The 27,706-nt window shown below is 41.4% G+C and overlaps 1 protein-coding gene and 1 long non-coding RNA gene across 3 annotated transcripts in view; one reads left to right on the forward strand and one right to left on the reverse strand.

The window, feature by feature from the left end:
* The window catches only part of Hdac8 (histone deacetylase 8), a 239,057-nt gene extending 226,523 nt beyond the window's left edge, over positions 1–12,534 (forward strand). For both annotated transcript variants that reach the window (XM_027431796.2, XM_027431795.2), the window contains one exon: positions 11,969–12,534. In XM_027431796.2, coding sequence (XP_027287597.1) covers positions 11,969–11,991 — 23 coding nt within the window. In that variant the 3' untranslated portion in view covers positions 11,992–12,534. The remainder of the gene's footprint in view (positions 1–11,968) is intronic.
* Positions 1–27,706, reverse strand: part of LOC113837516 — a 118,211-nt gene that overhangs the window by 75,953 nt on the left and 14,552 nt on the right. The gene's annotated exons all lie outside the window — the stretch shown is intronic.

The following is a 27,706-nucleotide window of genomic DNA, read 5'->3' on the forward strand; positions in this document are numbered from 1 at the left end:
AACATTATTTCTATTTTATTATTAAATAGCTTATATCAAAAATCTAAAGGAATTTATCAGGAAAATACCTAGAACTATAAAAATATAACTCCATTCAGTCATTAAAAAAAAGAAGTGCTGAGCCAACCATGGTGGCTCACCCTTGTAATCCCAGATATTGAGGCAGAAGAATTCCCAGTTTGAGGCAAATGATCTATCACCGAGTGATTTTTTCACTCTTTATTGAGATAGGGTCTGTGTTAGTCAGAGTTCTCTAAAGGAACAGAACTTATAGAATCACACACACACACACACACACACACACACGCACGCACACACGCACGCACGCACGCACGCACGCACGCACGCACGCACACACGCACGCACATACGAATGAAGGAAGACTGTGGTACAACTAATCCCTCAGTGACTGTCTAGCAATGGAAGGTCCAAAAACCCAGTAGTTGTTGACTCCATGAGGCTGGGTGTCTTGGCTGGTACTCAGTGTCCTCCAGATTCCTGAAGTAGACTCTAATGCTAGCGAAGTAATGGACTTGCTAGGGAGAGAGAGCAAACAGGCAAAGAGAGGGCAAGTGTTCTTCCATGTCTTTTATATAGGTGGCGAGCAGAAGGTGTGGTCTGGATAAAAGGTGAAATCTTTGCACCTCAAATGATCTGGATTAAAGGTATATCTTCCCACCTTCCCACCTTAAAAGATACAAACTAGAAATGGATCTTCCCATTTCAAATGATTTAATTAAGAAAAAAATCCCCCACTAGTGTGCCCATCTACTTGAGTTTTAGTTATTTCCAGGTGTAGTTAAGTTGACAATGAAGAATAGCCATCACGGGGTCATATTAAATTGCCCAAGCTAAACTTGAACTTCCTATGTAGCCCAAGCAAGCCTTGAATTTACAATTCCCCTGTCTTGGCCTATACCAGTGCTGGGATTATAGACTAGACTGACCTGGAGTTCGTGGTAATTCTGACCTGTGCCACCAAGGCCTAGTTTCTACTGAAATATTTTTAGGTCCAGTTCCCTAAAAAAAAAAGTGTAATCAAATGAAACATCTGGATTCCATGGTGGGCCAGCATTGATAATTTGAGGACAAAGAAAAGCACCTCATTGCTTAGCAGGAGTACAGATTCATGTTCCCATTAGACCTCCACTGATACAACTCCTTGGCAGGAATGGAAGTAACACTTTTTTAGACAGAGCCTTCCTGTATAGCCCAGGCTGACTTCAAACTCACAACCTTCCTGTCTCAGCCTCCTTAGTGCTGGGGTTACAGGCCTGCACCACATTTGCCCCTGTTTTTTACTACTCCCCATGTGACCTCCACTGATATAGTAGTAGGTAGGTCTCTTTGGTGGAGAAGTAGAAGAGGAGGCAAGATACTGCTAGGTTGATTTTCTATTTTAACTTTTCCTTGATCAGTACGTATATATTAGGTATTAATCTGTGCCAAAGCTGCCCTAGTTATGTGGACTAGGAAAAATAAAAAGTTTTGCCTATCATAGAGCTTCTATTCTACTGAAACAGATACACTATGAGCAAACAGGCAAATATCTAGTGTTGATTACTGGTTAATTCAAAGGAACACCATTTTAGACAGTGCTCATTAAAGTCTTTCTGAGGAAATGGTGTTTGAGAATCTCAGAGTTTCATGAAGTGAGAGAATTTTTACAAAGTGAGGTGAAGAATATTCTAGGTAAAAGGAAAAGCAGATCCATGGAAAAGGTGGTTTTAATGTTTATTGTATATGTTTTAGTATATATTAGAAGTACAGATATCACATGAAACTTCTTTAAGTTAAAAACATTTTATTATGGCCTAGTGGTGGTGGCACACCTTTAATCGCAGAACTTGGCAGGCAGAGGCAGGAGGATCTCTATGGGCTCGATGCCAGCCTAGTTCCAGGACAGCCACAGCTACACAGAAACCCCCCCCTCTATCTATCTATCTATCTATCTATCTATCTATCTATCTATCTATCTATCTATCTATCTATCTCTATATCTCTATATATGTATAGATAGATAGATAGATAGATAGATAGATAGATAGATAGATAGATAGATAGATAATGTTTTATTTCCTGTGTGCGTTGAGAGGACAACTTTTGGGAATTAGTTCTCTCTTTCCATCATATGGGTCCTGAAGATCAAAACCAGATTGAACCAGATTGTCAGTCTTGGAGACAGGTACCTTTACTTGCTGAGCCTTCTCACCAGCTTGAAGCTTTTGAATTTCATAGGTATCATTCCTTATGATGAAGCTGTTTTAAAATAAGTTTATATAAGAAAGGTTTCTATTGTGGTGTGTAAATAGGGTAAAACTCTTGGCAGTGTTGAAGTTTGAGAAGAACAACTGTCTCTGAAGTATTTATTTGTTCCATTCAGTAGGTGGGAAAACCAAGGCTTTCAGAGGGTAATCACCTCGTACAAGGCCACACAAGAGGAAAGTAGGGGGATAGGATTCCGCCTGGAAAGGTGGGGATTCTGCTTAAAATTAGAGGAGGACATACGTAGTTTTTCTTCTGCCTGGTGAAACTATCGCACAAAACAAATAAAAACAATTTCAAGAGCAGCTGGCAGCCCCAATATGTTTAAACATCTTTGTGTTTGTTTTCCCAAAGCACATGCCTCATCTTCCTCCAGCTCCTAGTGCTAAAATGATCGAGGGGCAAAAGGAAGGTGGGCAATTATTAGAGAAAATAAGGTAAGCCTCTCAGGGTTCTGGAATGTCTAACTGTTGACAACTTTTGGTCTACACGGGCTCTTTAACCATCTGAGGTTGGGAGCTGTCTAGAGCCCAGCACCAATTCCAGCAGCACTGAGGGTCATTTTATTGCAGAGTTAGCAGGCCCTGCTCCCCGCCTGCCTGCCCATAGGCAACTGCTACAGGATTCTCTCTGCAAAGTTGCAGCAGACTCCACAGACATACAGCTCCACACACTCCTCCACTTTACCTGGATGGGGACATTCCCACAACACAGTCACCAAAATGTCACAACCTTTTGGCAACGGGAAGCATCTTTATGGCTCCTGGTTTGCCCACATCCTTCTGCCCCTTTGCAGCTCCAAGCATATTTTGGAGGGGGGTTTCATAAAGATTTCTAAATTGAGTTAGAATTTCAAGTCTATTGTGACATGCAAATTAGTCCTGCTTGCCCGTTGGCAGCAAAGCAGCTGAAGTGCCTAGAGACGGGCCATAAAATGAAAACATCAAAGTGATTAAATGTGCCCGAAGAGCATAATTGAGTGCATGAATAAGAGAAAATAAAACAAATTGATTTTCTCCAGTGCCAGAAAAACAGAATAATTGAGAACAAAATAATAGACTTTGAAGTAATCAAAGTGAGGAATGCACCATAGTGACACAGAAACAGCCAGTTGTGGGAGAGATTTATTGTGTTTCTGTTATCATTTTTACAACTTTAATTTCATTAGCTAATAAATACAAATCAATTGAAAAATCAGTCAACCAGAGAGGAAGCAGTCCCAAGCCAGGGTTTTTATTCACATCTCTAAAACAGACTGAGGCAGTGATCCTTAATCCACTTTCTTACGTGTGTGCATGTGCACACACATACACACACACACACACACACACACACACACACACACACACACACACACTGTAAGCAGAACAAGTTCTGGAAAACCTCATTTGGAGGTGATGACGGCTGTCTCTTCTGCCTGTCACTTGCCACATATAGTTTACAGATTCAGCCATCAAAGGGGTAACTTTTATGCTCCACCAAGATCTCCATCAGAAAGAATGGCCTGAGTATAAGCATCTTGGTTTACAAAGATGACATTTTCATGACACTGACCACACCTGTAATTTTGCCTTGTATCCTATCACTTCATTTGGTGGTGATGGTGGCAGTAGCAGCTATGAGTCACAACAACAGCAGGAGTACCTGTCACTCTTGCTGAGAGTATGTGGCTTGCTGCCTCCATCCCCCCAGCCCAAAAAAAAAAAAAAAAAAAAAAAACAGTGGCACTGAAATCTACTCAAAATTGAGAGGACCATAAAAGAGTGTGCCACCCCTTTGGCATCCAGTTTAGTGGTTATGATGCTGGGCAAGACCAAGGGAGGAAAGCTAGATGGAGGTAGACTTCTCGTGTTGAGCCTGACAGTAGAGCATCAGGGACAGCAAGCCATGCTGGAACCAGGTGCTGGAAGATCACAGAGTAAACATGAGACTGCTTAGAAACTATTTTTATGGCTCCTCCAAGAAAAGAATCCCTCCACCCCACTCCTCAGCTGTTCAGAGCTCAGTGGCCCTTCCCTTCAAGACCCACAGCATGGCTGATGTGACCTGAATTGTGGATTTTCTTTTATAGGCCTTTGCGCTACTCTGGCAGTGGCTAGGACTTCCAGATGTTCATGACACACCCTGTCTTCAAGGCTCCATAGTTAGTGGCCATGCCTTTGGCTCTAGTAAAGGTCTTGGGACCACTGGAACTGTTAACCAGGGTATGCAAAAGGAGGTGGCGGTGCTGAGACTGGCACTACTTGCTGGCTACCATGGGATGGCATGGATAAGAGACTGTGCCTGCCAGACCATTTCATCCCCTTGAACACATCTTCTAGGAAGCACCAAGATACTCAAGAGGGTCTCATACTTTCTAGTAGCATGCAAGGCCTAAGTGGAATATACCTTGAAGTGAGTAGTAGATATTAATATTTTGTACAAGACAGCAAAAGTTTGTCTCCAGTTCAAGCTGAAAAATCTCAGCTTCCATTTCCCACTGGTGTTTGGGTGGAGCAAATCATTTTGAAACTCTAAAGCATTATACAGATGTAAAGCTAAATTATCCTTCCTACTTCTGTTATTCCCATTATCCTTGATTTCCCAGCACAGAATTTTTGTCTGGAAAAAAATGTGGAGAAGGAACATTGACAAAAAACCTGGGAGCTGTGACTCCCAAATGCCTGGGAGGCAATCACCCAGCCAATAGATCGACAACTGCTAAGGCCAGCTCCACTAGCTGCCTGGCAGGCACGCAGCCCACTCCTGTGATGTCACCTCTACAGTTACTTGTGCCCATCCCTCCACATGGAGCCAGCAGATTTAGGCACAGGAGGGGAGAAAAAATGAATCATAGGCTATTTTAGAAATTGCTTCGATTCCATTTGAGCCTGCAGTGGGGCCTCGCAAGCTGAGCAGAGCGCCCTAAGCCATAGGGTAATGTGCTTTAAGTGCCGATAGCCTGGAAGTGCCAGAAGCCTGGTGGGATTCATCTACAACCCCAGGTTCTAATTCAGGTGGGAGAAAGACAAACGGTAATTGGTGGTGCTACAGAATTGTCATTGAAAGGTGTTCTGATGACAGGAAAGATTGACATTCCAAGGCAAGCAATACAGTTGACAATTGCCAGCTAAAAATTAAATCAGCCATCCATGTCAGCAACATGCTCAAGGCTGGGTAGAATTCCTTTGGAATGAGCCAGGCATGATGTTTCTCATCCTAGCACTCAGGAGGCTGAGTCAAGAAGATTGCTCAAAGTTCAAGGCCAGTCTCCACTACTCAGTGTGCTCCAGGGCATCTTGAGCTACAAAGTGATGCCATCTCAAAAGAGGATGGGAAGATGACTCAGGAGTAATACTTTTCTTTTAAGAAAAGAGAAGTAAGAACTGTTGGACTGTCATTGCCCCCAGTTAAAAGCAAGGCCCTCACCACTCTGTCATCAACTAGAAAGCTTGTTCTAGATCATACAAGTGCCTCTCTCCTCCTTAAAATCCCAACCACTTCCATCTTCTCCTTGCCCTTCATCCTGAGCTCTGGCCACAAAAACCTTGGGGTTGTCTCTATACTTACTAATATGTTCCTGCTGCCTGAAACATTTTTCGCTTCTGCCCTTCCCGATGCCATCTGCTGTGAGACCTTCTGTGCCCTTCCTGCCCTGAGTACTATACATATGCTTATCAGGTAGCCCTGCTGCTACAGATGGTGATGCTCTACACATCACCACACTGAGAGCTCCTAAAAGGCAAGAAATGTGCCTCATTCTTCTCTGTGACCCTGGAACTGAGCATAGAGGCCATTGTTGGCCAAGTAAAGGAGTGTGCACTAAATGCACAGACCAGTATACCACAATGGACTGGGGGAGACAGGTAGAGATAGGAGATTCCTGATGGCTGCAGAACAGCCTGGATAACAACTTCCCAGGAACCATGCCTATAATTATTTCTCACTTGTGCCTTGTGCTCGTCTATAGGAGAGATGATTGCCAAAACATTCTTAATTGTAATAGTTCTTAATGTATGTCCAAGATGTAAACAGAACAACACATCTGTTGTTGTAGTTGTACTTTTGTTGCCCCTTAGAATAGATTACACCAAAATAGCTATTAAAGTTCAAAAGTGAATAGGGCTACAGAAAAAATATTAGGTATTTGGTAAAGAGGTTAAGCAGAGATCTGAATGTGGTGGTACCTGCAGATTCCAGCATGTAGGAGGCTGAAGCAGGAGAAGCACAGGTTTGAGGCCTGCTGACATTACACAACAAGACCCTGCCTCAAAATAAAAGAGATGTTAAGTAGATATGACAACCTTCCCAAAAGCACTACTCATACGACAGTAGTTTGAGAAGTGTTTTCAACAATACTAAATTCAGTTTTCTGTTCCTCTGAGGGACCATTCAGCCTCAAGGGCTTCCAGGGTCACTTTGGCATTCCTCCAACTTGCGATAATATTGTCTTTGGAAGTATTTGTTGTGTGAGGGAACAGAAAGGGGTAATGAGAGTGAATATAATAAAAGTACATTATACTCATATATGAAAGTGTCACAATGAAGCCGGGAGTAGAGACTGGCAAGTAACCCATTCTTTGGGGGGAGTGTCTGAGACAGGGTTTCTCTGTGTAACAGCCCTGGCTGTCCTGGAACTCACTTTGTAAACCAAGCTGTCCTCAAACTCACAGAGATCCACCTGTTTCTACCTCCTGAGTGCTGGGATTAAAGGCATGCACCACCACCCAACTGAAACCCATTGTTTTGTACAATTAATGTGTGCTAATTAAAAAGAAGGGGACTAAAATCTCATTTGCCACCCCAGCCCAAAGTGCTGAGTCTCCATATATTGCCATGTTTTTGCTCGCCTCAACCATGTGTGTACTAAAGTTCGGAGTCGAGCAAGAAAGTAGCCCTGTGGTTCCACATACTTTAGTTCTTTCAGCGACTGGGTCTTGAGCCCGTGCTATGAGCCAGGTTCTGTAAAGGATGCTAACCACAGAGCAGTGAGCATGATGGACACAGCTCCCACCTGCACAGAGCCTGGGAGGAGAGACAGGCTGACAGCAAGTAAAGAAACGCAGATGCTTCTAGTATGCTGAGTGCATCAATGAAAAAAACAGGACCACATGGCAGAAAGTGACTGGAGTGGCAATTTAACTTGGGTGTTCCTAAGGCCTCTCAGAGGTGACTTTTGGGTTGAAACTTATAGACTCAAGGTAACAGAAGTGATGAGATGGGTCAAAAAGTAGACTATCCAAGAACAGCATCCAGAGAGATTGAATGGTAAGTTTGAAAGGGGGGGAGGGATGCCTTGTAAGGAGATACTAGTGTTCAAACCATGTGGCTAGAACTGATGAGTTCCGACCTGAACAATAATTTTAAAAAAGCCTGGCTGATACATAGCTGAGTATAGGGGACAGGGAAAGAAAGAAAGAATCAGGGAGCCAGCTTCAAAGCTACGTAGAGCTCTCCATGCAAAGAGTAGTAGTGGTTCGGAGATGTAACAGTAGTGAAGGGAGAGGAGGTGCATGGATTGTCTTTTGGAATTGGAATCCACAGGACTTGATAATGGCTTGAAGAGGAAGGCTGTAAACAGAGGAAGAAATAAAACCTCTGTTCAGTGCCATGGCAGAAGAACAAAAACACCAATGGTCTGTTTTTGTATTCTAAGTGCTTACTACTGACTACCAGATATCTCATTGGGTGGCAGAACATTTCCACAACACTGGTCTACTTAAAAAGACTAAATAATCATAGAAGACAAGTCTCAGACTGGAGAAGTATATACACTATATGAAGAACCAGCTTAACAATATGGAAAAAAAGAACCCAACATAGAAGTGGCAAAATATGTGAAAGGAAGCTCGTAAAACATATACAGATGACAAGAAATTGTATGGGTAGATGTTCAACATTGTGTGCCACAAAGGAACTGAAAATCAAGGCAACAAGATATCACTGCACACTATTAAAACAGATGCTGTCAACACCAAGTGCTGGAGGGGATATGGAGTAATAGGACCCCTCAGTCTTTGTTGGGGGTAAAATAGTGCAGCCACTTGGGAGGACAGTTTACCAGTTTGTGCCAAAGCTAAGTAAGCTCTCTTTACTATTCAATCTAGCAATCACTTCCTTGGTATCTACCCAAAGCAGTTAAAGCTCATGTCCATAAAGAAACTTGCACATGAATGTTTATAGCAGCTTTATTCATAATCATCCAAACATGGAAGTAACCAAGATGACTTTCAGTAGATGAGTGGATCAATCTAAGTCTGTTGATTGAAAAAAAGAAGACTAATAAAAAGGCTTCCTGGCCCCTAGCAAGGGACATAGCACAAGTGAATCACTACATAAATGTTCACTGAAAAACTGGATTGCAAATGAGTCTGTCAATGGTAGTATATGTTGTAATCCCAGGACTTGGAAGGCTGAGGCAGGAGAATCTTCATTTTGAGGCCAGACTGGGCTACACAGCAAGACTTTGTCTCAGAAAGCCAAAAAGAATTAACCAGTGAATCAGAAGAACACAGTCCTCCTAAGGTCTTCTTGTATATCAGAGGTGAAGTCTTAATATAATTAGTATAATTATTTATCCAAACCAGAATATAGAGAAGGAAATGGAGCATCCTGAGTGTAAACTAGAAATTATAAACAGGCCACAAGCTACATTTTGCTCCCAAAAGTTATTTGACTATTCATATTCTTTAAATTTTTCAGTCACCCACATTTAACACTGTGGAAACTTTGCATTAAAATGTATATTTCTGACTTCACTTGGGAAATGAAAAACTATAGACACATGGAGCCTATCTGGCTGCCTGATAATGAATGGCTAGATCCACTTGGCAAGCATGTGAACATCTTATTTGCTGCAAACCCTATCCCTCCCATTTTATGTCTTACTCTAGGCCAAGCATGGGTTTCCACTCACACTGTTTCAGTTTTCTTTATTTTTATAGTAGTTGAGCAAAAAGGAAACTGCTTTTGAGACACAGTCTAACTATATATCACTAGTTGCCCTGGAATTCCCTATTTAGACCAGGTTGGCCTCTAATGGGCAGATCTGCCTGATTCTGATCCAAAGTGTTGGTATGAAAGGAGTGTTTCACCACACCAAGCAGGAAACTACTTCTTATACTAGTCATGATTCAAGGTGGGAAAATGATGAAAGCATCATAGCAGGTCCATGCCTTGCCCTAGTTGGATATTGCTCACATGCAATAGATCCTCTGGCTCTCTTGGCATTTAGATTTGCCCCCTCTGATCTGAAGCCTAATCTCAAAATGTCTCTGAGTTAGTGCTATTTGCAACTTTCTCTTGCACTGTCTTCCAGGCCTCAAACTGTATTGGCCTTTAGAATTTTCTCAGGCTACCACCCAATGCTATAAAAGCTGGACATCAGGAAAAAAACAATGGGCATTATTTAAGCTTACATGTTTATTGTTACCCAAATTCAATGTTGCTCATCATCAACTTTTGGTGGAAATTATTTCTGTTGTTTTACTTAATTGCCTCCAAATGTAATGACAGAGTAAGTCAGGCATAATAGAATACAGCGTCCACCTTTCCTTCCTGTGGTCTTCTGTTACTAAATCACAATGACACAGAGTCTTATCCTTTCGTGCATTCATTTATTCCCCAAGCACTGGCTGTGCTTACAGATGGAGAGATCCTTGCTTCAGTAGTGGGGTCCCCTGTGGGCTGTCCTCAGCAGAGGCCCACATGTATGGTCAGGACCTATGTATGGAGTCCTGTCTAGGATAAGGCTTTAGGCTTTACTCCCAGATGGTCAGGAAATACTAAAGTTTCTTCACGAAAGAAAGGGTGTGGACCACAGTTGGCAGTGACCAAGAAGCAGCCCTACAATCAAGAGTATCAGTGAAGAGGCTGAGGCAGTGACCTGAATAAAGAGATGTGACAAAGGTTAAGATAGTATAGTGTGAGAGACACATCTTGAAGTTAGGTTTGGCAACCCATAAGACAAAGGGACATGAAGCACCAGGCAAAGCCCAAGGATTTTGAGTTACTTTCAAACACCACAATATAAGAAGAAACTGCTGAATTTAGCCTCATCAAAATTAACTTTAGCTTTACAAAAGACTTGTTACTAGAATGAAGATATAACAAATGTACAGAGATAAAATATTTGCAAATCATACCCAACAACAGATTTGTATCTAAACCATACAAAGAGCTCTCCAAACTCAACAGTAGAAAAAATTACCAATTAAAAATTGGGCGTAAGACATAAAAAGGGATATACAAATAGCAAATTAACACATAAAAGATGTTTAACATCATTAGCTATTAGGCGACATCAAAGTAAGATCACAATGAGATACCACTATATACCCATCAGAATAGGCAAAATAAACAACTCTGCATGCTGGAGAGAAACCAGGTCCCTACCAGATCCCTGGTAAGAATATAAATGGGATTAAAGGTGTGTGCCACCACAACCTTTTGTTGTTATTGCTGTTTTCAAGACGGGGTTTCTCTGTGTAACAACCCTAGCTGTCCTGGAACTCGCTGTGTAGCCCATGCTGGCCTCAAACCCACAGAAATCCACCTGCCTCTGCCTCCCGAGTACTGGGATTAAAGCTGTGCACCACAACTGTCCAGCTCTTATATGGCATTCTGGAACAGACAGCACATCAGTAGCTGCCTGGTAGTCAGGAGGATGTGACTGCAAAAAGATGACACTGAAGGCTTTGGGAGTTAGGAAACTTCTGTGTCATGAACATATATATGTGTTCAGAATCAGGTCTGTGCATTGAAGAAAGTCAGTTTTACTATAGATTAATTTTAACATTACAAGAGTAGAACTCAATCATAGAACACTTTCCTAGCATGCATAGGAATCAGGATTTGATCCCTAGCACCAAAAACTAAATACGATTTTCTTAAGTAGAAAAGCAACTGTTTTTTTTTTTCAGAGTACCGCCTCCTCTCCTCCCTCTTCCACTCATCCATCATTCTCCATCTACTGTATACCTGCTGGTGTGAGGCACTGTGCTAGATTTAGGAACTTAAATAGAACAGTATTCTTCCTGTTTCAAAGGATAAGCAGGCAGTAGAACTTGGACTCTGGTGTTTCCACTCAAGGAAATGGAGCAAAGAGAAGACTGACCAAGAACCAACTGAACAAACTGATCCCTTTTAGAGCCTCTTCCTGTGGTGCTTTTCCAACAGAAGTCTTGGGCCTGAGAGAAAGGAAAGGCCTATTACTCCATACTTCATAGTTACCCATGAGAGAAAATGCCAGAAGGGTTGTGCCCTGCTAAGAGAGACAGAAAGGTCGGAGAAAAGGAAGATTTGATGCAGTTAACTGTGACCTGTGAAAAGTGTTACCTGGACATGGACGAGCGTGTGTGCGTGCGTGCGTGTAAAACAACCATTTGTTTTCTTCATAAATCTGGACTGGTGATGGAGCTACGATCAGCCTCATGGTCATTCTGGTTTGACCTGGACCCACCCGGTATCAGCAGTCAGCTGGTGGTCAAAAATCCTGCTGATTTGTGTATTGCTTTCTAGGATGACAGGGGTATCTAAGCCCTTTGTCCCTCATCATTCAAGGCTTACTCACATTAAAAAAAAAAAAAAAGGTCACCACATTCCCATTCTCAGCAGGAGAACTGGCCCCAAAATGTAAATACTTATTTTCTTCTTCTCAGCTCTATTGCGGTATGTAATTCATATGTTACCTGAATCTGAATTCTGTTTTCTCTCCTGTTTGCAGGGAATCTGAAGCATGTGGTCTAGTTGACAAAAAGAGACCAGCTTTGCAGCGCTGGGAAGCAGTGCCTATAATGAAGACAGTGTGTTGATGCAAGCAGTTTGTGGAATTTGTGACTGCAGGGGAAATTTGGAAGAAATTACTTCCTGAAAAATTCCAAGGGGCACCAAGTGGCAGCTGGCCTCCTGGGGTGAGGAGGCAGGCACCCCAGAGCCAGGCCTAGGGGGAAGAGCAAGGTATCCAGCATTTAAAGTGTTTATTTTACACACACACACACACACACACACACACACACACACACACACACACACACACAAATTCAGCTTTCAATCTTTCAAAATATTTTAAGCAAGTTGGGGAGGGGGTTATTTTTATCTTCTTAATGGGGATAAGTCACAAGCTGCAGGAAAGTGGGATTGGGTGGGGGTAACAGGTTTGGGCCCCAGGGCCATCTAGGTAGAGCCCTGTGGGGGAGGGCTGTCAGCAGACTGGGAGGGAAAGAGGAGTTTACCACTTTGGTTTTAATGTTCTTCACCCATGTTGTTTTTAATAAAATCTTCAAAAACCTAGCTCTGTCCCATTGTTCTTACTGTAAACTGCTACTGACAACATACACAGTTCTGAACTTTTCCTGACACCAAAGGTCAGAAATGACCCTCTTCCACATTCTGCCCTGGCCAGCCTAGGAATCTCACCCTAAAATTTGGACCTTCATAGGGAACTAGTGTGTCCCCTCCCCAGATGACAAGTTCTGTCATGTGCTGGGGCCTGTCCATGAAAAAGAAGGTGCAGGGGTTATAGGCTCTGTGTCCATGAAAAGGGGCCTGTTGCACTCTGAGGAGGAGTTTGCCCTGCCAAAGATTCATGGGTAGCAGTGCCAGGTCTTTGAGGTATTTCCATGGGTAGACAGGACACTTCCAACCTAAATGTGGATAGTTGATACACATGACCATTGGTGGGCTGGTGTGACTTGTGAAGATGGTACAAATGTGATCAAAAAACAACCATTCAGCATGATTTTATAACTTGATTGACCTAATATTTATTAAGTTCTTTCAACCACTGTGACAAGTCTAAGAGACACAAGCACAGCCCAGTGCTGGCCTTGGGCAAGGGGAAGAAAAAGCAAATACATGCACAAAGTTGGGGCTCACTAAATTGAGAGCAACTGGCACAGCCCACCAGTCCCCCAGCAGCATGTCTGAAGGGATATTTAACTTGAATTTCCCCCAAGCAACCAAGAGCATTCCACAAAAGGGAATGAGAAAGCCTTGAGTGTGTTCTGAGCTGGGAATAGCCATGCTTTTATTAAACAGTGAAAGTATCTGGTGGACTACAAGTACCAGTCACTTCAAATGTCCGCTATTCTAATTATACACTGGGCTTAAGGCAGTTTAGCTTCCACTGAAAAGAACAGGGATTGCAAAGATTGAAAGAGTGAGGAGGTGCTGAATAAACGGGTGCCAAGGTTTGCCCTCTCAAAGGTTTGTTTATCCCACTTTCAGGTTCCCATTCCAGTCCTTCCAAGGGGACCTGTCTCCAAAGTCCCCGAGAAGGCCTTAATCCTGAGAGGCAACCACCTGGTAAAAACAATGGCTAACTAGTACCCTGTGGCCTTTTCGGTCTGATATGGAGAAAACAGGAGAAGGTTCTTGGGTTTTTGCCATGACTAGGCTGGCACTGCCTGAGAACTAGCTCGGCCTCAGTTCTGGCCCAACAGGATCCAAAGAAGCTACTGATCTGATGACCTTCTGCCGGGCCTCCAAGGACACTAGTGCAGTAGCCTCCAGGCTGCCATTCATTGCATTCCTATAGGATCTGCTGGCCTGGAGTGCAGTTCAGTGACAGGGCATTTGCTCAGCATGTCCCCTAGCACATCAAAGATAGGAGAGACCAGAAAGGAAAAAACGAAGGGAAGAAGAGAAATAAAAGGGAAACATTAGGTAAAAAAAAAATAATAACAGGCAAAACCAGGAATCACATAAAATTTACAAAATAAAATTGAAATACCCAAAGGTAGAACCATCATCCATAAAACCAACACAGCAGGTTAAGAACTTCTCTGTCCAGAATTATAAAGGCACGAAGGCAGTAATGGCAATGAGGAAAAGCACCAAAATGTAAACTGAGATGGCCTTTTGTGGACTAGGAACCTACAAGATGATTTGTTTTTTGAGCTTTTTTTCATAATTTTTCAGATTTCCTCTAGTGAGTTACATTTAACTTTTACAATATAAGAATAGGCTTGAGTATAGCACAGTGGTAGAATTACTGCCTACTCTCCATGAGGCCCTGAGTTCCACCCCTAGTCCTACAAATAACGTAATAAGCTAAAAATGAATTGCTTGTTCGAGCAGCACTAATTAAACTCAGTCAGTCACCAAAAGAAAAGACATGAGGGTAGGAAGAGACTTGTTTGTTAGAAGGAGTTCAGTTGGAGGAGATGGGGAATAAGGGTAATGGTGAATGAAATCAAAATTCATTATGTACATGTATGAAATTGTCAGAATAAATTTTTAAAATTTTGTAAATGGTCTTTATCTCAACCTCTGAGATAAAGATCAAAGTCAGTTGGAACCTCCCACTGTACAGACTTGTGCTCAGCCTCAGGGCTGTTCTTACTGCGCAGGAGGCTCTAAGCACAGCCCCAGGAGAAATGGGCTCCAGGGCAAGGCAAGTGTATACTGGTGTGAGCTTACCCTCTCATCAGTCAAAGGCTGCTGCCCACCTCTCTATTGGAATACTAAGATCAAGCCCAGTGACTCTAATGACAACCATGAGGCAAACATGAGACTGCACCCCTTCTTGTAGGTCATTTCTACTTAAAATATGTCATTCTCTTTCCTGCTAGATAGGTGTTATCACACCCACTTTGGAGATGAAGAAACTGAGGCTACAAATCGATGTGGCTTGCCCAGCGGTGAGTGGGAGAGAGCAACCCTAGCCAGAACTGCAAACTCCCTTACTTTTTCCACAGCCCCACGTTGGTGCCACTAGAATATTTTTTGAACTGTGACTTTGGAGTAAACAACTTTCTTATTGCTTACAAAGTCTGTGCTGGATCAAGCCACACACTATGCCTGGGCCCTCACCCTACGACAAATACATGGGCTAGTCCTGTGCTTCTCAGCAAGGTGCTTGGCCTTGCTGGCTCTGTTTCCTCACATAGAAAATAGAGCAAATTATTTCTGTATGCCATGGGTTCTTGTGAGGGGCTACTGATTTTTCAAAGATGGGCGCATCTGAAAAGAGCCTCAAAAACTATGTGTGGTGGCACATGCCTATAATCGTAGCACTTGAGAGGTAAAAGCAGTGGTTCAAGGCTAGCCTGGGCTATATGAGAGCCTGTCTCAAAAAAAGCCCAAATATTGTACATATGAGGGCTTCCACTGGCCCCCAGACACACACCAGGGCTAGAGAGACTATACGAAAACTTTAGGCTATGTCTACAACTTGAGGATTAAGAAAAATAGCCATCTTAAAAAGACTATATGTGTGTGAAGCCATATTCCCACCACTGAATAAAAAGTATATATTGGATATGCATGTATTTGCATAAAACATCTTTGAAAAAAATACACAAGAAACTGGGACACTTCAGTTGCCTCCAGGCAGTGAAACCAGGTGGCAAGTGACTGGGGAAGTGAGGTAGACTTGCAGTGTTTCTTTTTGTACCTTCTGATTTTTTAACCATGTGAATGTATTACCTGTTCCCTGAAAAAGTAAATAAATAAAATTTAAAACTAAGAAAAAAGCCAACGGAAAATTCCCAAGCCAGCTTACCTTTGGGAGAATGACTGTACCTCTGCTACATTCATTGTGAGCTGTCACAGAGAGAGCAGTATATTTCCAATTCTGTATTTAAAAGACTTTTTCTCAGGCAGAAAGATTTCTTTATTACAAAATCAAATATTGCCAATCAACAGAAAAGGGAAGATAGAAAAAGAGGAAGAGAAAGAGAAAGAAGGAAAAGGAATGGACACAGTCATCAGGCTGAACCCCTTCCCAGAGAGTTCTTGCAGCTATTCCCTTGCTGTATTTGCCAGGGGCAGATCCTATGCCCCGTGCTCAGTGCTGGGCCTGCAGCTGCCTAGTAGAGCCCTGGCAAGCAACACACCTCATACTGCCTAAATTTGAGCTTCTCTCTTGACACTCATTAGCTCTGGGACCTTGTCCAAGTAACCCACTCTCTCTGAGCCTCAGTTTTGTTATCTACCAAGCATACTCCCTGGCCCTCTCTCCAGGGAGGGAACTGCCTGTGATGGGAACACAAACTAATAATAAATAGCAATAACAAACATGTACAGTGGTACATGCCTATAGCCTCACTTACTGAAGAGGCTGAGGCAGGAGAATCACTCGAGTTTGGGGGTTCCAGCCAGTCTAGGCAATACCACAAGACTGTGTCTCATTAAAGAAAAAGAAAAACAAAAAACAAAAGGGGGAAGAGGGCTGGGGAGGTAACTGAGATGACAGAGAGCTTGCCTAGCATGTGTGCAGTCCTGGGTTTAACACCCAGCAGCGCAGAAACCCTAGACAATGGAACACTCCTGTAATCCCATCACAAATTTGAAGTCATCGTTAAGGATATAGCAAATTTGAGGCCAGTCTGAGCTAGAGACTCTGTCTCAAAAAGAAAAGAAGGCAAGAAAAAATGAAAATGGGGGAGAAAGAAAAGAAATAGAAGGGTGGGAAGAGAGAGGAAAGTAAGGGAGGAAGGAAAAAAACTGTCAACGAGCTGCAAAGCACAATAACGACATGTTGGTTTAAGATGCTTTTTAAGTCGCATCTGCCACAGATACAAAGAAAAGTGTTCACAGGTGAAATAATATGTATCGATTCAGTTTTAAGTACTCTGAAGGAGAAAATATATGTTGAGGGCAATAGGTGAAAGAAAATATGAAGAATGCTGATCACTGTTGAAATAAGTGACATTAAACTACACTGTCTGCTTTTTTAATTTAATAACAAAAAAAATGAGATGTGAGGCCAGAGAGAGGGCATAAAAGATTGTGGTGCTGGATATGGTGTGCATGTCTGTAATCCCAACACTGGGAGGCAAAGACAGGAAGATCCTGGAGACTCACTCACGAGCCAGGAAAAATAGTCAAAATGACAAGCTTCTGGCTTCTGGCTCAGTAGAAGACCCTGTCTTGCTGGGCAGTGGTGGCGCACGCCTTTAATACCAGCATTCAGGAGGCAGAGGCAAGTGGATCTCTGTGAGTTCGAAACCAGCCTGGTCTACAGAGCCAGTTCCAGGACAGCCAGGAATGTTATACAGAGAAACCCTGTCTTCAAAAAAAAAAAAAAAAGACCCTGTCTCAATAATTTGAGAAGTGGTAAACCCATTCCAAGATGAGCCTCTAGCCTCCATGTGTATACAAGTGATAAGTGCACCCACACACAGACATGCATACACAGAAAGAGATATGCACATACACCACAAAAAGAAACATATAACACCACATTTGTTACTGTACTTAGCAGTGGTTTTTCCTACCCCCCTTCAAAGAGTTTTAAAGTTGTCTTTCCAAGAAGAGCCAATGCAATTTTAAGCAAAAAGAATAGTGCTAGAGATACCACCATACCTGATTTCAACTTATACCACACAAACAGCATGTACTGGCACACTCAAAAAAAAAAAAAAACAGAAAAGACTCATATAGCTGATTTTTTTACAAATATATACATTTTGATTTTGTCAAATTATTCATTGATGGGAAGACAGCCTTATCTTAGTTACTTTCCTGTTGCTGTCATAAGACAGTCTGACAAAAACACAAGGAAGGAAGGGTGTATTTTGGCTCACAGTTCAAGATTATAGTCCATCATTTGGGGAAAATCACAGTAGCAGGAGTTTGGGACAGCTGGTCACATTACATGCCCAGAGGCCTATCTCCCAGGTGGCTCTAAATCTCATCCAGTTGACAGCTGAGATTAACTATCCCAATCCTTTTCAACAAAATGTGCTGGCAAAACTGAATATTTACACGTAGAAGGTTGAAACCATATCCCCATCTTTCATTCTGTAGAAAAACCAACTCAAATGGACCAATAGCCTTAATATAAGACCTAAAACTTTAAAACCAGTAAAGAAAACACTTCAAGATATCATCATAAGCAAGGGCTTTCCGAATAAGATTCCAGTCACTCAGGAAATACGAGCAACTGACAAATAGGACCTCAAGAAATTAAAAGGCTTTTGCACAGCAAAGCTTGTGAAGTTAATTGAGTGGAGAGATAACTTATAGAACAGGAGAGAAATCTTTGTTAGCTATACATCCAACAGAAGATTAATATCTACACTATACAAAGAACACACAGAATTAAACAACAAGAAATCAAACAATGCAAACAATAAATGACTAATGAAATGAGCAAAGAGTTCTGGAAAGATCAAGAACAAGTCTGGAGAAATGGCTCGGGTAAAGCATATGCTATGCAAGCATGAGGATCTGATTTTGCATCCCTAGAACCCACATAAAAGTGAGCATGCCAGCACAAATCCATAATATCAGTTTTCCTACTGAAAGATTAGAAGCAGAGACAGGAGGATCCTGAAGTTTGCAGGCCAGCTAGCCTGCTGTATGCAGTAACAGAAAACAAAAGGGACCCTGTCTCAAGTAAAGTGGAAAGTAATAACCATGACTGACACTCGAGGTTGGCAGTCCTCTGAATTCTAGACATGCATGGTGGCATGTACAAGACACCCACACAAGCGCGAATGCTACGCATACATGTACTTATACACATACACATATATAAAACATATTTTTAAAGTAAGTATAAATGGCCAATAAACATGAAAAATGGTCACCATCACTAGTCATCAGAGGAATTAAGTTAAAACTCTTTTTTTTTTACCAAGAAAACAAATAACAAGTGCAGGTGAAGATACAGACCAACAGTAACCTTCCTACACTGCTAGTGAGAATGTAATTAGTGCAGCCCCTGTGGAAGTCAGTATGGTCTACTATATGACTCAGCTATACCACTCCCGGGTGTTTACCTAGAGGACTCCAAGTCAACAGACCTCAGAGATCCTTGCACAATGTTTATTGCATCACTGATCACAATAGCTAAGCTATAGAGTCAAGCACAGTATCCATGAACAGAGGAACAGATAAAGAAACTGGAGTTTATATACACAATGGAAAATTTTCAGCCTTAAAGAAGAATGTCATGTCACTCACAGGAAAATGAATATGACTGAAGACAATTATTAAGCAAATTAATTCAGTCTCAGAAAGACAAATAACACGTTTTCTGACATTCGTAGTTCTCAGATTTCATAAAGATACATAATATGTATGTACAGATGACATGAAAGTAGAAGAAAGGGAAGTAACAGGAATGGGAGAGGTGGGAAATGAGAGTATTACAGGGTACTGGGAGAGAATATGCTCAAAGTTCATTTATATACTTACATGAAAATGGTCTTATGAAACCCAGCATATTAAAAATAAAGGCCAGACAGTGAAGGAATCACATACAAAATCTTTTAAATAAAACATTTGTTGACTTTAGAAAATAATAATAATAATAAATAAAGGATAAAAAAGCAACTTGACTTCTTGGGTGTGGTGGCTCATATCTATAATGCCAACACTGTGGCAGGAGGATTACCATGAGTTTGAAGCCAACGTAAAACTATAAAGTAGGACTCTAAAAAATAAGGACAACTAAAAGAAGTGATTTGATTAGATCTGAAACATGAAAAGCTTGCTTTGATTGCCATGTGAACAAAAATAAGGAGCCTTCTGAAACCCAGCTCCAAAATGTACAAGTCACATAGGCACTACATTCTATCACTCACAGGAAAATGGATATGACTGAAAACTATCATTAAATCATAATTCCAGAGTCTTTCATATCCTTTGGGATAGGGCCTGGCTCTCCCCCGTGTGTCTAGGCTCAAGGAGTATCCCTCTATGTGGAATGGGCTCCCAAAGTCCACACCTATGCTAGGGATAAGTACTGATCTACTACAGGAGGTCCCATAGATTTCTGAGGCCCCCTCACTGACACCCACATTCTTGGGGTCTGGATCAGTCCCATGCTGGTTTCCCAGCTATCAGCCTGGGGACCAAGAGCTTGACCCCCTACAGAAGGCCTCATCCTCCCTGGGGAGCAGAAAGGGTATGGGATAGGTAGGGTGTTGGGGCGGGGCAGGAGGAAGGGGAAGGAGAAGGAACTGGGATTGACATGTAAAACAATCCTGTTTCTAATTTAAATTTTAAAATGGAGAAAAAATAAATCATAATGCCAGCCACGTAAAGACAGGGGAGGGTATTTTAGAGTTTTTTAGAGTATTTTGGAGTTTTAAAGATTGTGTGGTGGTGGTGATGGTGGTGGTGGTGGTGGTGGTGGTGGTGGTGGTGTGTGGTGTGTGTGTGTGTGTGTGTGTGTGTGTGTGTGTGTGTGTGACACTGTGACTCACACTGTGTGTGTAGGAGCATGTGCACATGAGTATAGGTGTCCATAGTAACATGACATAGTTCCCTCTGAGGCTGGAGTTAAGGTATGAGCCACCCAATTTGGTTCTGGATCCTCCGCAAGAGTGGTACATATTCTTAACTGCTGAACAACTTCTCCAGCTACCCCCTTTTTTGGAGTTTTGAGATGAGATCTCACTCTGCAATCCAGGCTGTCCTAAAACTCATATAAATCCCCCTGCTTCAATCTCTCAAGTGCTGGGGTCACAGGTATGAGCCACAACATCTGGCTGGGACAATGACTTTTGTCTGGTTTTGTATATAAATATAGCCCCCAGTGCCTGGCACACTCCATGGCTTATAGTTTGGTGCCCAATAATATTCATGAAGTAAATTGTACATAGACAAATTTATACTTTTCTGTGATCTGATTTTTCTTTTTTTAGATAGGGTCTCATGTGTAGCCCTAGCTGTCCTGGAACTCCCTCTGTAGACCAGGCTGGCCTTGAACTCTCAGAGATCCATCTGCCTCTGCCTCTGCCTCCTGGGTAATGGGATTAAAAGCATATACCACCTCACCTAGCCCCCCATGACCTGGATTTTTGCTTAAATTACACATTATGTGTGGCTTTTCCATACCAATGCACAAAGAGCTACCTTACTATTCCAATAGCATAGGAAATAATTCCAAGAACTGACAAATGGAATTTTATGAAGTTTTAAACTTCTACAAAGCAAAGGAAATAATCACCAGACTGAAGAAACAGTCTACAGAATAAGAGAAAATTTTACTAACTTTATGCCACGCAGAGAATTAATATCCAAGATATTTAAACAAAGTGAAAAAAAAGTGAATACCAAGTAGGCACGGTGACACATGCCTTTCTTTAATCCCAGCACTTGGGAAGCAGAGACGGTCGGATTTCTGAGTTCAAGGCCAGCCTGGTCTACAGAGTTCCAGGTATACCCAAAGAAACACTGTTTTAAAAACAAAACAAAACAAAACAAAACAAAAAATGATGTAGAAAAAACCTGTCTTAAAAATTATGTGTACACATATGTATGTGTACTATACATGCGCATATATATGTTTATATAGATTGAAGATAGCTTGACAATCAAGGAAAAGTCTTGGCACACAATTGTTTATTAAATAGTTGAGAATGCTGGAACTGGTGCTTGTGCCCATATTCTACACTTGAGATGTAAAGACAAGTTTGAGAAATTAAACAAAGAATTTGAGACCAGCCTGGGCTACACAGTGAGGCCCTGTTTTTTAAAAAAATACCAAAAAAAATCATGCAGTTAATAAATGGGCTAATGAACTATACAGAAAGTTCTCAAAAGAAGAAACACAAATGAGCAATAAATATTTTGAAAAGTGTTCAGCACTTTTATCCATTAAGGAAGTGAAAATTAAAATTATTTTGAGATTCCATCTTACCCCAATCAGAATCTCTGTCATAAAGAAAACAAATGACAACAAGTTCTGGAGAAGATGAAGGGAAAGATGAACACTTATTTTCTGTTGGTGGTTATGTAAACTGGCACCTCCAATATGGGAGCAGTGTGGAGATTCCCCCCACAAAACAAAAAATAGAACTACCATATCACTTAGTTACATCACTCCTGGATATAGAGCCACGGGACTCAAAGTCAACCCACCATGCACGTCCATATTTACTGATGCACTATATACAATTGCCAGGAAATCAATCTTAGGTGTCTAGCAACACATGACTAGGTAATGACCATATGGTACATATACACAATAAACATATACACAAATTGACGTAGCCATAAAGAAAAATGAAATCATGACATTTTGAAAGAAATTGAAAGAAGCCAGAGATCATCATGTCAAACAAAATAAGTTAGACTCAGAAAGATAATCACTGCATATTTCCTCTTATAGGTGAAACCTCTCTCTCTCTCTTTCTCGGTGTGTGTGTGTGTGTGTGTGTGTGTGTGTGTGTGTGTGTGTGTGTGTGTGTGTAAACTAGAAAGTGGTCATGAGAGGGGAGGAAGAGATCTTAAGGATGTGGAAGGAGGGTGTTGAGATACATAGAATGGGCAATCAGATAAGGGAGCTAACTGGAAGAAGAAAGGCAGTCAGCTGGAGAGAGGTAAGGTAGTACAGGAGGAAAACAAATCAAAACTAGGTATAATGACACATGTATGAAAATGCTGTAATAAAGCCCAGAACTTAGTATGTTAATTTAAAATACTAATAAAAGTGAACTGAGTGTTCAATTAAAAAAGAAAAGGAAAAAAAGAAGCGCTGGGCAGTGGGCACACACCTTTAATCCCAGCACTCGGGAGGCAAAGACAGGTAAATCTCTGCCAGCCTGGTCTACAAAGGGAGTTCCAGAACTGCCAAAGCCACAGAGAAACCCTGCCTTGAAAAACAAATAATAATAATAATAATAATAATAAGAAGAAGAAGAAGAAGAAGAAGAAGAAGAAGAAGAAGAAGAAGAAGAAGAAGAAGAAGAAGAAGAAGAAGTTGTTACAGGGTACAAAGTTAACAAAAGTCAACTGTGTCTCTATACAGCAGCAACGAACAGTCAAAGAGAAAACATAGGCTGGCAAGATGGCTCAGCTTGCCAAGGCACTTGCTGCCAAGCCTGAAGACCTGAGTTCAATTCCCAGGATCCACATAGTATAAGGAGTGAACCAACAGCTTCAATTTGACCTCTAGCCTATATGTGTGCATGTAAGTACATGTAAATAAATGATAGATAGATAGATGATAGAAAGAAAAAAAGAGCCGGGCGTTGGTGGCGCACACCTTTAATCCCAGCACTCGGGAGGCAGAGGCAGGCGGATCTCTGTGAGTTTGAGGCCAGCCTAGTCTCCAGAGCAACTGCCAGGATAGGCTCCAAAGCTACACAGAGAAACCCTGTCTCGAAAAACCAAAAAAGAAAAAGGAAGGAAGGAAGGAAGGAAGGAAGGAAGGAAGGAAGGAAAGAAGGAAGGAAGGAAGGAAGGAAGGAAGGAATAATTTTTGACAGGGTCTCACTATGTAGAACAAGCTAGCCTCGAACTCACAAAGACCCACCTGCCTCTGCCTCGAAAGTGGTGGGATTAAAGGCATGCATCACCATTTCCAGGAAATAATAAATAGCTTTTAAAAGAAAGAAAAAGGAAACAATGCTAGGAACTACAATGTGGTTCATTTGGTAGAGTGCTTGACACACTGGGTTGGATCCCCAACACTATATCAACCAGGCAGATAGTGCACAACTGTAATCCCTGCACGAAGGAGGTAGAGACAGGAGGATCCAAAGTTCAAGGTCATTCTTGTCTGTATAGTTAGTTCCAGGCCAGTCTGGGAGACCTGAGACCCTGTTTCAAAAAGAAAAGAAGGAAATTTACTCACAAGAGCACCCACAAAGTGAAATACTCAAGCAAAAGGGCCTGTGTACTAAAATTATAAAATGATGCTGTCTTTCAAGAAATTAAAGGAGGCATAAATAACTTGAGAGACAATATTGGGAAAGTGCCAATAGTATCCAAAGTAAATACAATCTTTATAAAAAATCTGTTATATGTTATATGACTGTTTTGCATTTAAATTCCATCCTGAAATTCATATGTAATCACAATAGAATTTAAATAGTCCAAATTATCTTGAAAAGAAAAAATAGCCAGGCGGTGATGGCACACACCTTTAATCCCAGCACTCAGGAGGCAAAGACAGACAGATCACTGTAAGCTGGAGGCCAGCCTGATCTACATAGACAGCTCTAAGCTAGACATGACTGCACACTGAGAGCTTGCTTCAAAATTTTTAATTATTAAGAAACTGTAGGGGGCTGGAGAGATGGCTTCTCTTCCAGAGGACCCAGCTTCAATTCCCAGCACCCACATAGCAGCTCACAACTAACTCCAGTTCTGGGGGCCCAACACCTATGGCAATAACACCAATGCACATAAAGTTTTTTAAAAAGGAACTGTACTACCCAGAATAGTACATTACTAGCATAAGTCCAGGCATAGAGGTGCAATGAAATAAAACTGATAACATAGAAATAATCTAATATAACTATAGCCGGTTGATTTTGAATAGAGGTACTAAATTCACTCAATGGGGAAAAACAGTCTCTTCAACAAATGATACTGAGACAACTAGGTCTCCTCATGCAGAAGAATGAAGTTGAACCCCTATCTCACAGGATAAGCAAAAACAAATTTGAAAGAGATCATAGTTTTGTAAGAATCCAAACTATAAAACTCTGAGAAGAAAACTTGGGAGTAAATCTTCAAGACCTTGGATGTGGCAATGGGTGCTTAGATATGACACTAAAAGCATAAGCAACAAAAGAAAAATAAATTGGACCTCATCAAAACTAACAGTTTTTTCCTTGCAAAGGACATTACCAGGAAACCAACACTAGAGAAAAACAGGGAACACACTTCAAGATCTAAGCATAGGCAATGACTTTCTGAATAGGACTCCGATAGCTCAGGAAATAATAGAAAAACTGACAAATGGAATCACATCAAATTAAAAAGCTTCAGCATAGCAAAGGAAACAATTATCAGAGTGAAGAGACAGCCTACAAAGTGAGAGAAAATCTTTTCCAGCTATTCATCTGACAGGGGATTAATACCCTGAATGTATAAACAACTCAAAAATTTAACATCAAAAGAACAAGTAATCCAATCAATAAATGGACAAATGAACTAAACTGACATTTTTTTTTTGCAAAAGATGAAGTACAAATGGCCAGTAAGTATTTTTTTAAAAAAAGTGTTCCACATCCTTAGCCATCGGGGAATGCAAATCAAAACTACACTGAGAGTCCATCTCACCGCAGTCAGAATGGCTATCATCAAGAACAGAGAGAACAGACAGGCATGGAAGAAAACAGCTTTAACCCCAGCACTCGGGAGGCAGGATCTCGTGCTGTCTCTGTGAGTTCCAGGACAGCCAGAGCTACATAGTGAGACCCTATCTCAAATAACAAAGAAAAAAACACAAAACAACAAATGCTGGTGAGGATGTGGGGTAAAGGAACCTTTATACATTGAGGGTAGGAATATAAATTACTTCAGCCATTGTGAAAATCAGTATAAAGGTTTCTCAAAAACCTAAAAATAGAGCTACTCTATGGACAAGCTTGCTGACCAACTCCACAAAGTTGTCCTCTGCCCCCAGAGACATTTTATGGCATTGATGCCCATGAACGCACACACAAATACATGATAATAATAAATATTTTTAAAAGAACTACCATGTGATCCATGAATAGCACTCCTGGGTATATACTCAAAGGAATTTAAAGCCAGCATGCCATAGAGATACCTGGACATCCATGTTTTGCAGCATATTCATAATAGCCAGGTATGGTATCAACAGGGGAATAAAGAAAATATACACAGGGGAATATTATTTAAGCATAAGGAAAAAATAAATCCTGTGATTTGCAGAAAACAAATGAATGAAACTGGGGGTTATTGTGATAAGTAAAAGAAGCCAAACTCAGAAAGAAGTATCAAATATGGAGAGTCTGGATTGAAGGTATAAAGATAGAGGGGGACTATTGGGAAAGAGCAAGGGGGTTAGTAGGAAATAAGACAGGGTAATGGAGCGGTCAATATGTACAATATGGATGCATGTACACAAAATTCACAATGAACCAGATATGGCGGCACATATCTGTAATTTCAGCACTTGGCAGATAAAAGTAGAAGAAATGGGAGTTGAAAACCACCTTGGACTGCATAGACCCTGTCTCAAAAGAAGTTCCCATGAATATTATTATTCTGAATAATTTCTATATGCCAATGAAAATTGTGAGAAGAAAAATAAAATGAGGGGCTGGGGTGTAGTTCAATGGTAGAGTGCTTACCTACTGTGTAGGTGCCCTGGGGTCAATTCCCAAGGTGGGGAGCAGGGGACAAGGAGTGGTGAAGGAGGAGAAAATGTCAAAAGACAACTCCATTTTTAACATGGACAAAGAACTTAGCTATTTCTCCAAGAAGGACATACAAATGACCAACACATGCATGAAAGGATGCTGAACATCATTAGTCATCTGGGAATGCAAATCAAAGCCATAATGAGATGCCATTTCACACACACAAGGATGGCTATAATTAAAAAGTGAAAAAATTACAAGAGTTGAGTATGTGGAGGACCAGAATCCCTCGTGCATTGCTAGGGGGAATGTAAAATTCCCACAGCTGCTGTGGAGAACAGTTTGGTGATTCCTCAACAAGCTAAACATAGAATTACCCTACCTCCCAGCAACTCCACTTCTAACTACATGCCCCAAAGAACTAAAAAGAGGCTTCCCAACAAACAGCAATAGTTAACCGGTAGCCAAATAAATATTGTAATAACCAAATAAACACCCATAAACTAAGCAATGGAAAAAATGTGGTATCTGTATGCAACAGAATACTATCGAGCCATAAAATGCATTAAGTTCTGAAATGCACTGAGGTACCTGAAAACATGCTCAGTGAAAGAAACCAGACAGAAAAGCCCACACATATTGTATGATTCCATCTACATAAAATATTCAGAATAAACTGGACCCGGTGGAGCAACCTGCAATATAAGCACTTGGGACTGAAGAAGAGATTTACATGGGCTACAGAGTAAGACCCTGGTTCAAAAACAAAGCCGAAATGATGATGATAATAAGTATAAGTAATATGCTTTAAGTAAAAATTAAATAAGCAAATCCATAGACATCAGTTTGGCCCTTCCCAGAGCCTGGCTGAAGTGTGAACAGCTATTGAATGGAAAGTGGTTTTATTTTGGAATAATGACAATGTTTTGGAAATAGATAGCAGAGGAAGTTCCACAACTTTGTGAACATGGCCAAATGTCACTGAATTGTTCACTATAAAATGCCACCTCAGGGGCTGGAGAGATGGCTCAGAGGTTAAGAACACTGACTGCTCTTCCAGAGGTCCTGAGTTCAATTCCCAGCAATCACATGGTAGCTCACAACCATCCGTTGTGAGACCTGGTGCCCTCTTCTGATGTGCAGATATATGTGGAAGCAGAATGTTATACAACATAATAAATAAATAAAATCTTTTTTAAAAATGCCACCTCAAAAAACAAACAAACAAAAAAAAAAAAACAACACTGTGGCTGGGCGGTGGTGGCGCATGCCTTTAATCCCAGCACTGGGGAGGCAGAGACAGGTGGATCTCTGTGAGTTTGAGACCAGCCTGGTCGACAAGAGCTAGTTCCAGGCCATACTCCAAAGCCTGTCTCGAAAAAACAAAAAAAAGCCCCACTGCATTGAAGATGTCCCGTATTGATCCCCTTGCTTATTCG

Source organism: Cricetulus griseus, chromosome X (genome assembly GCF_003668045.3).
Source record: "Cricetulus griseus strain 17A/GY chromosome X, alternate assembly CriGri-PICRH-1.0, whole genome shotgun sequence".
Taxonomy (NCBI): domain Eukaryota; kingdom Metazoa; phylum Chordata; class Mammalia; order Rodentia; family Cricetidae; genus Cricetulus; species Cricetulus griseus.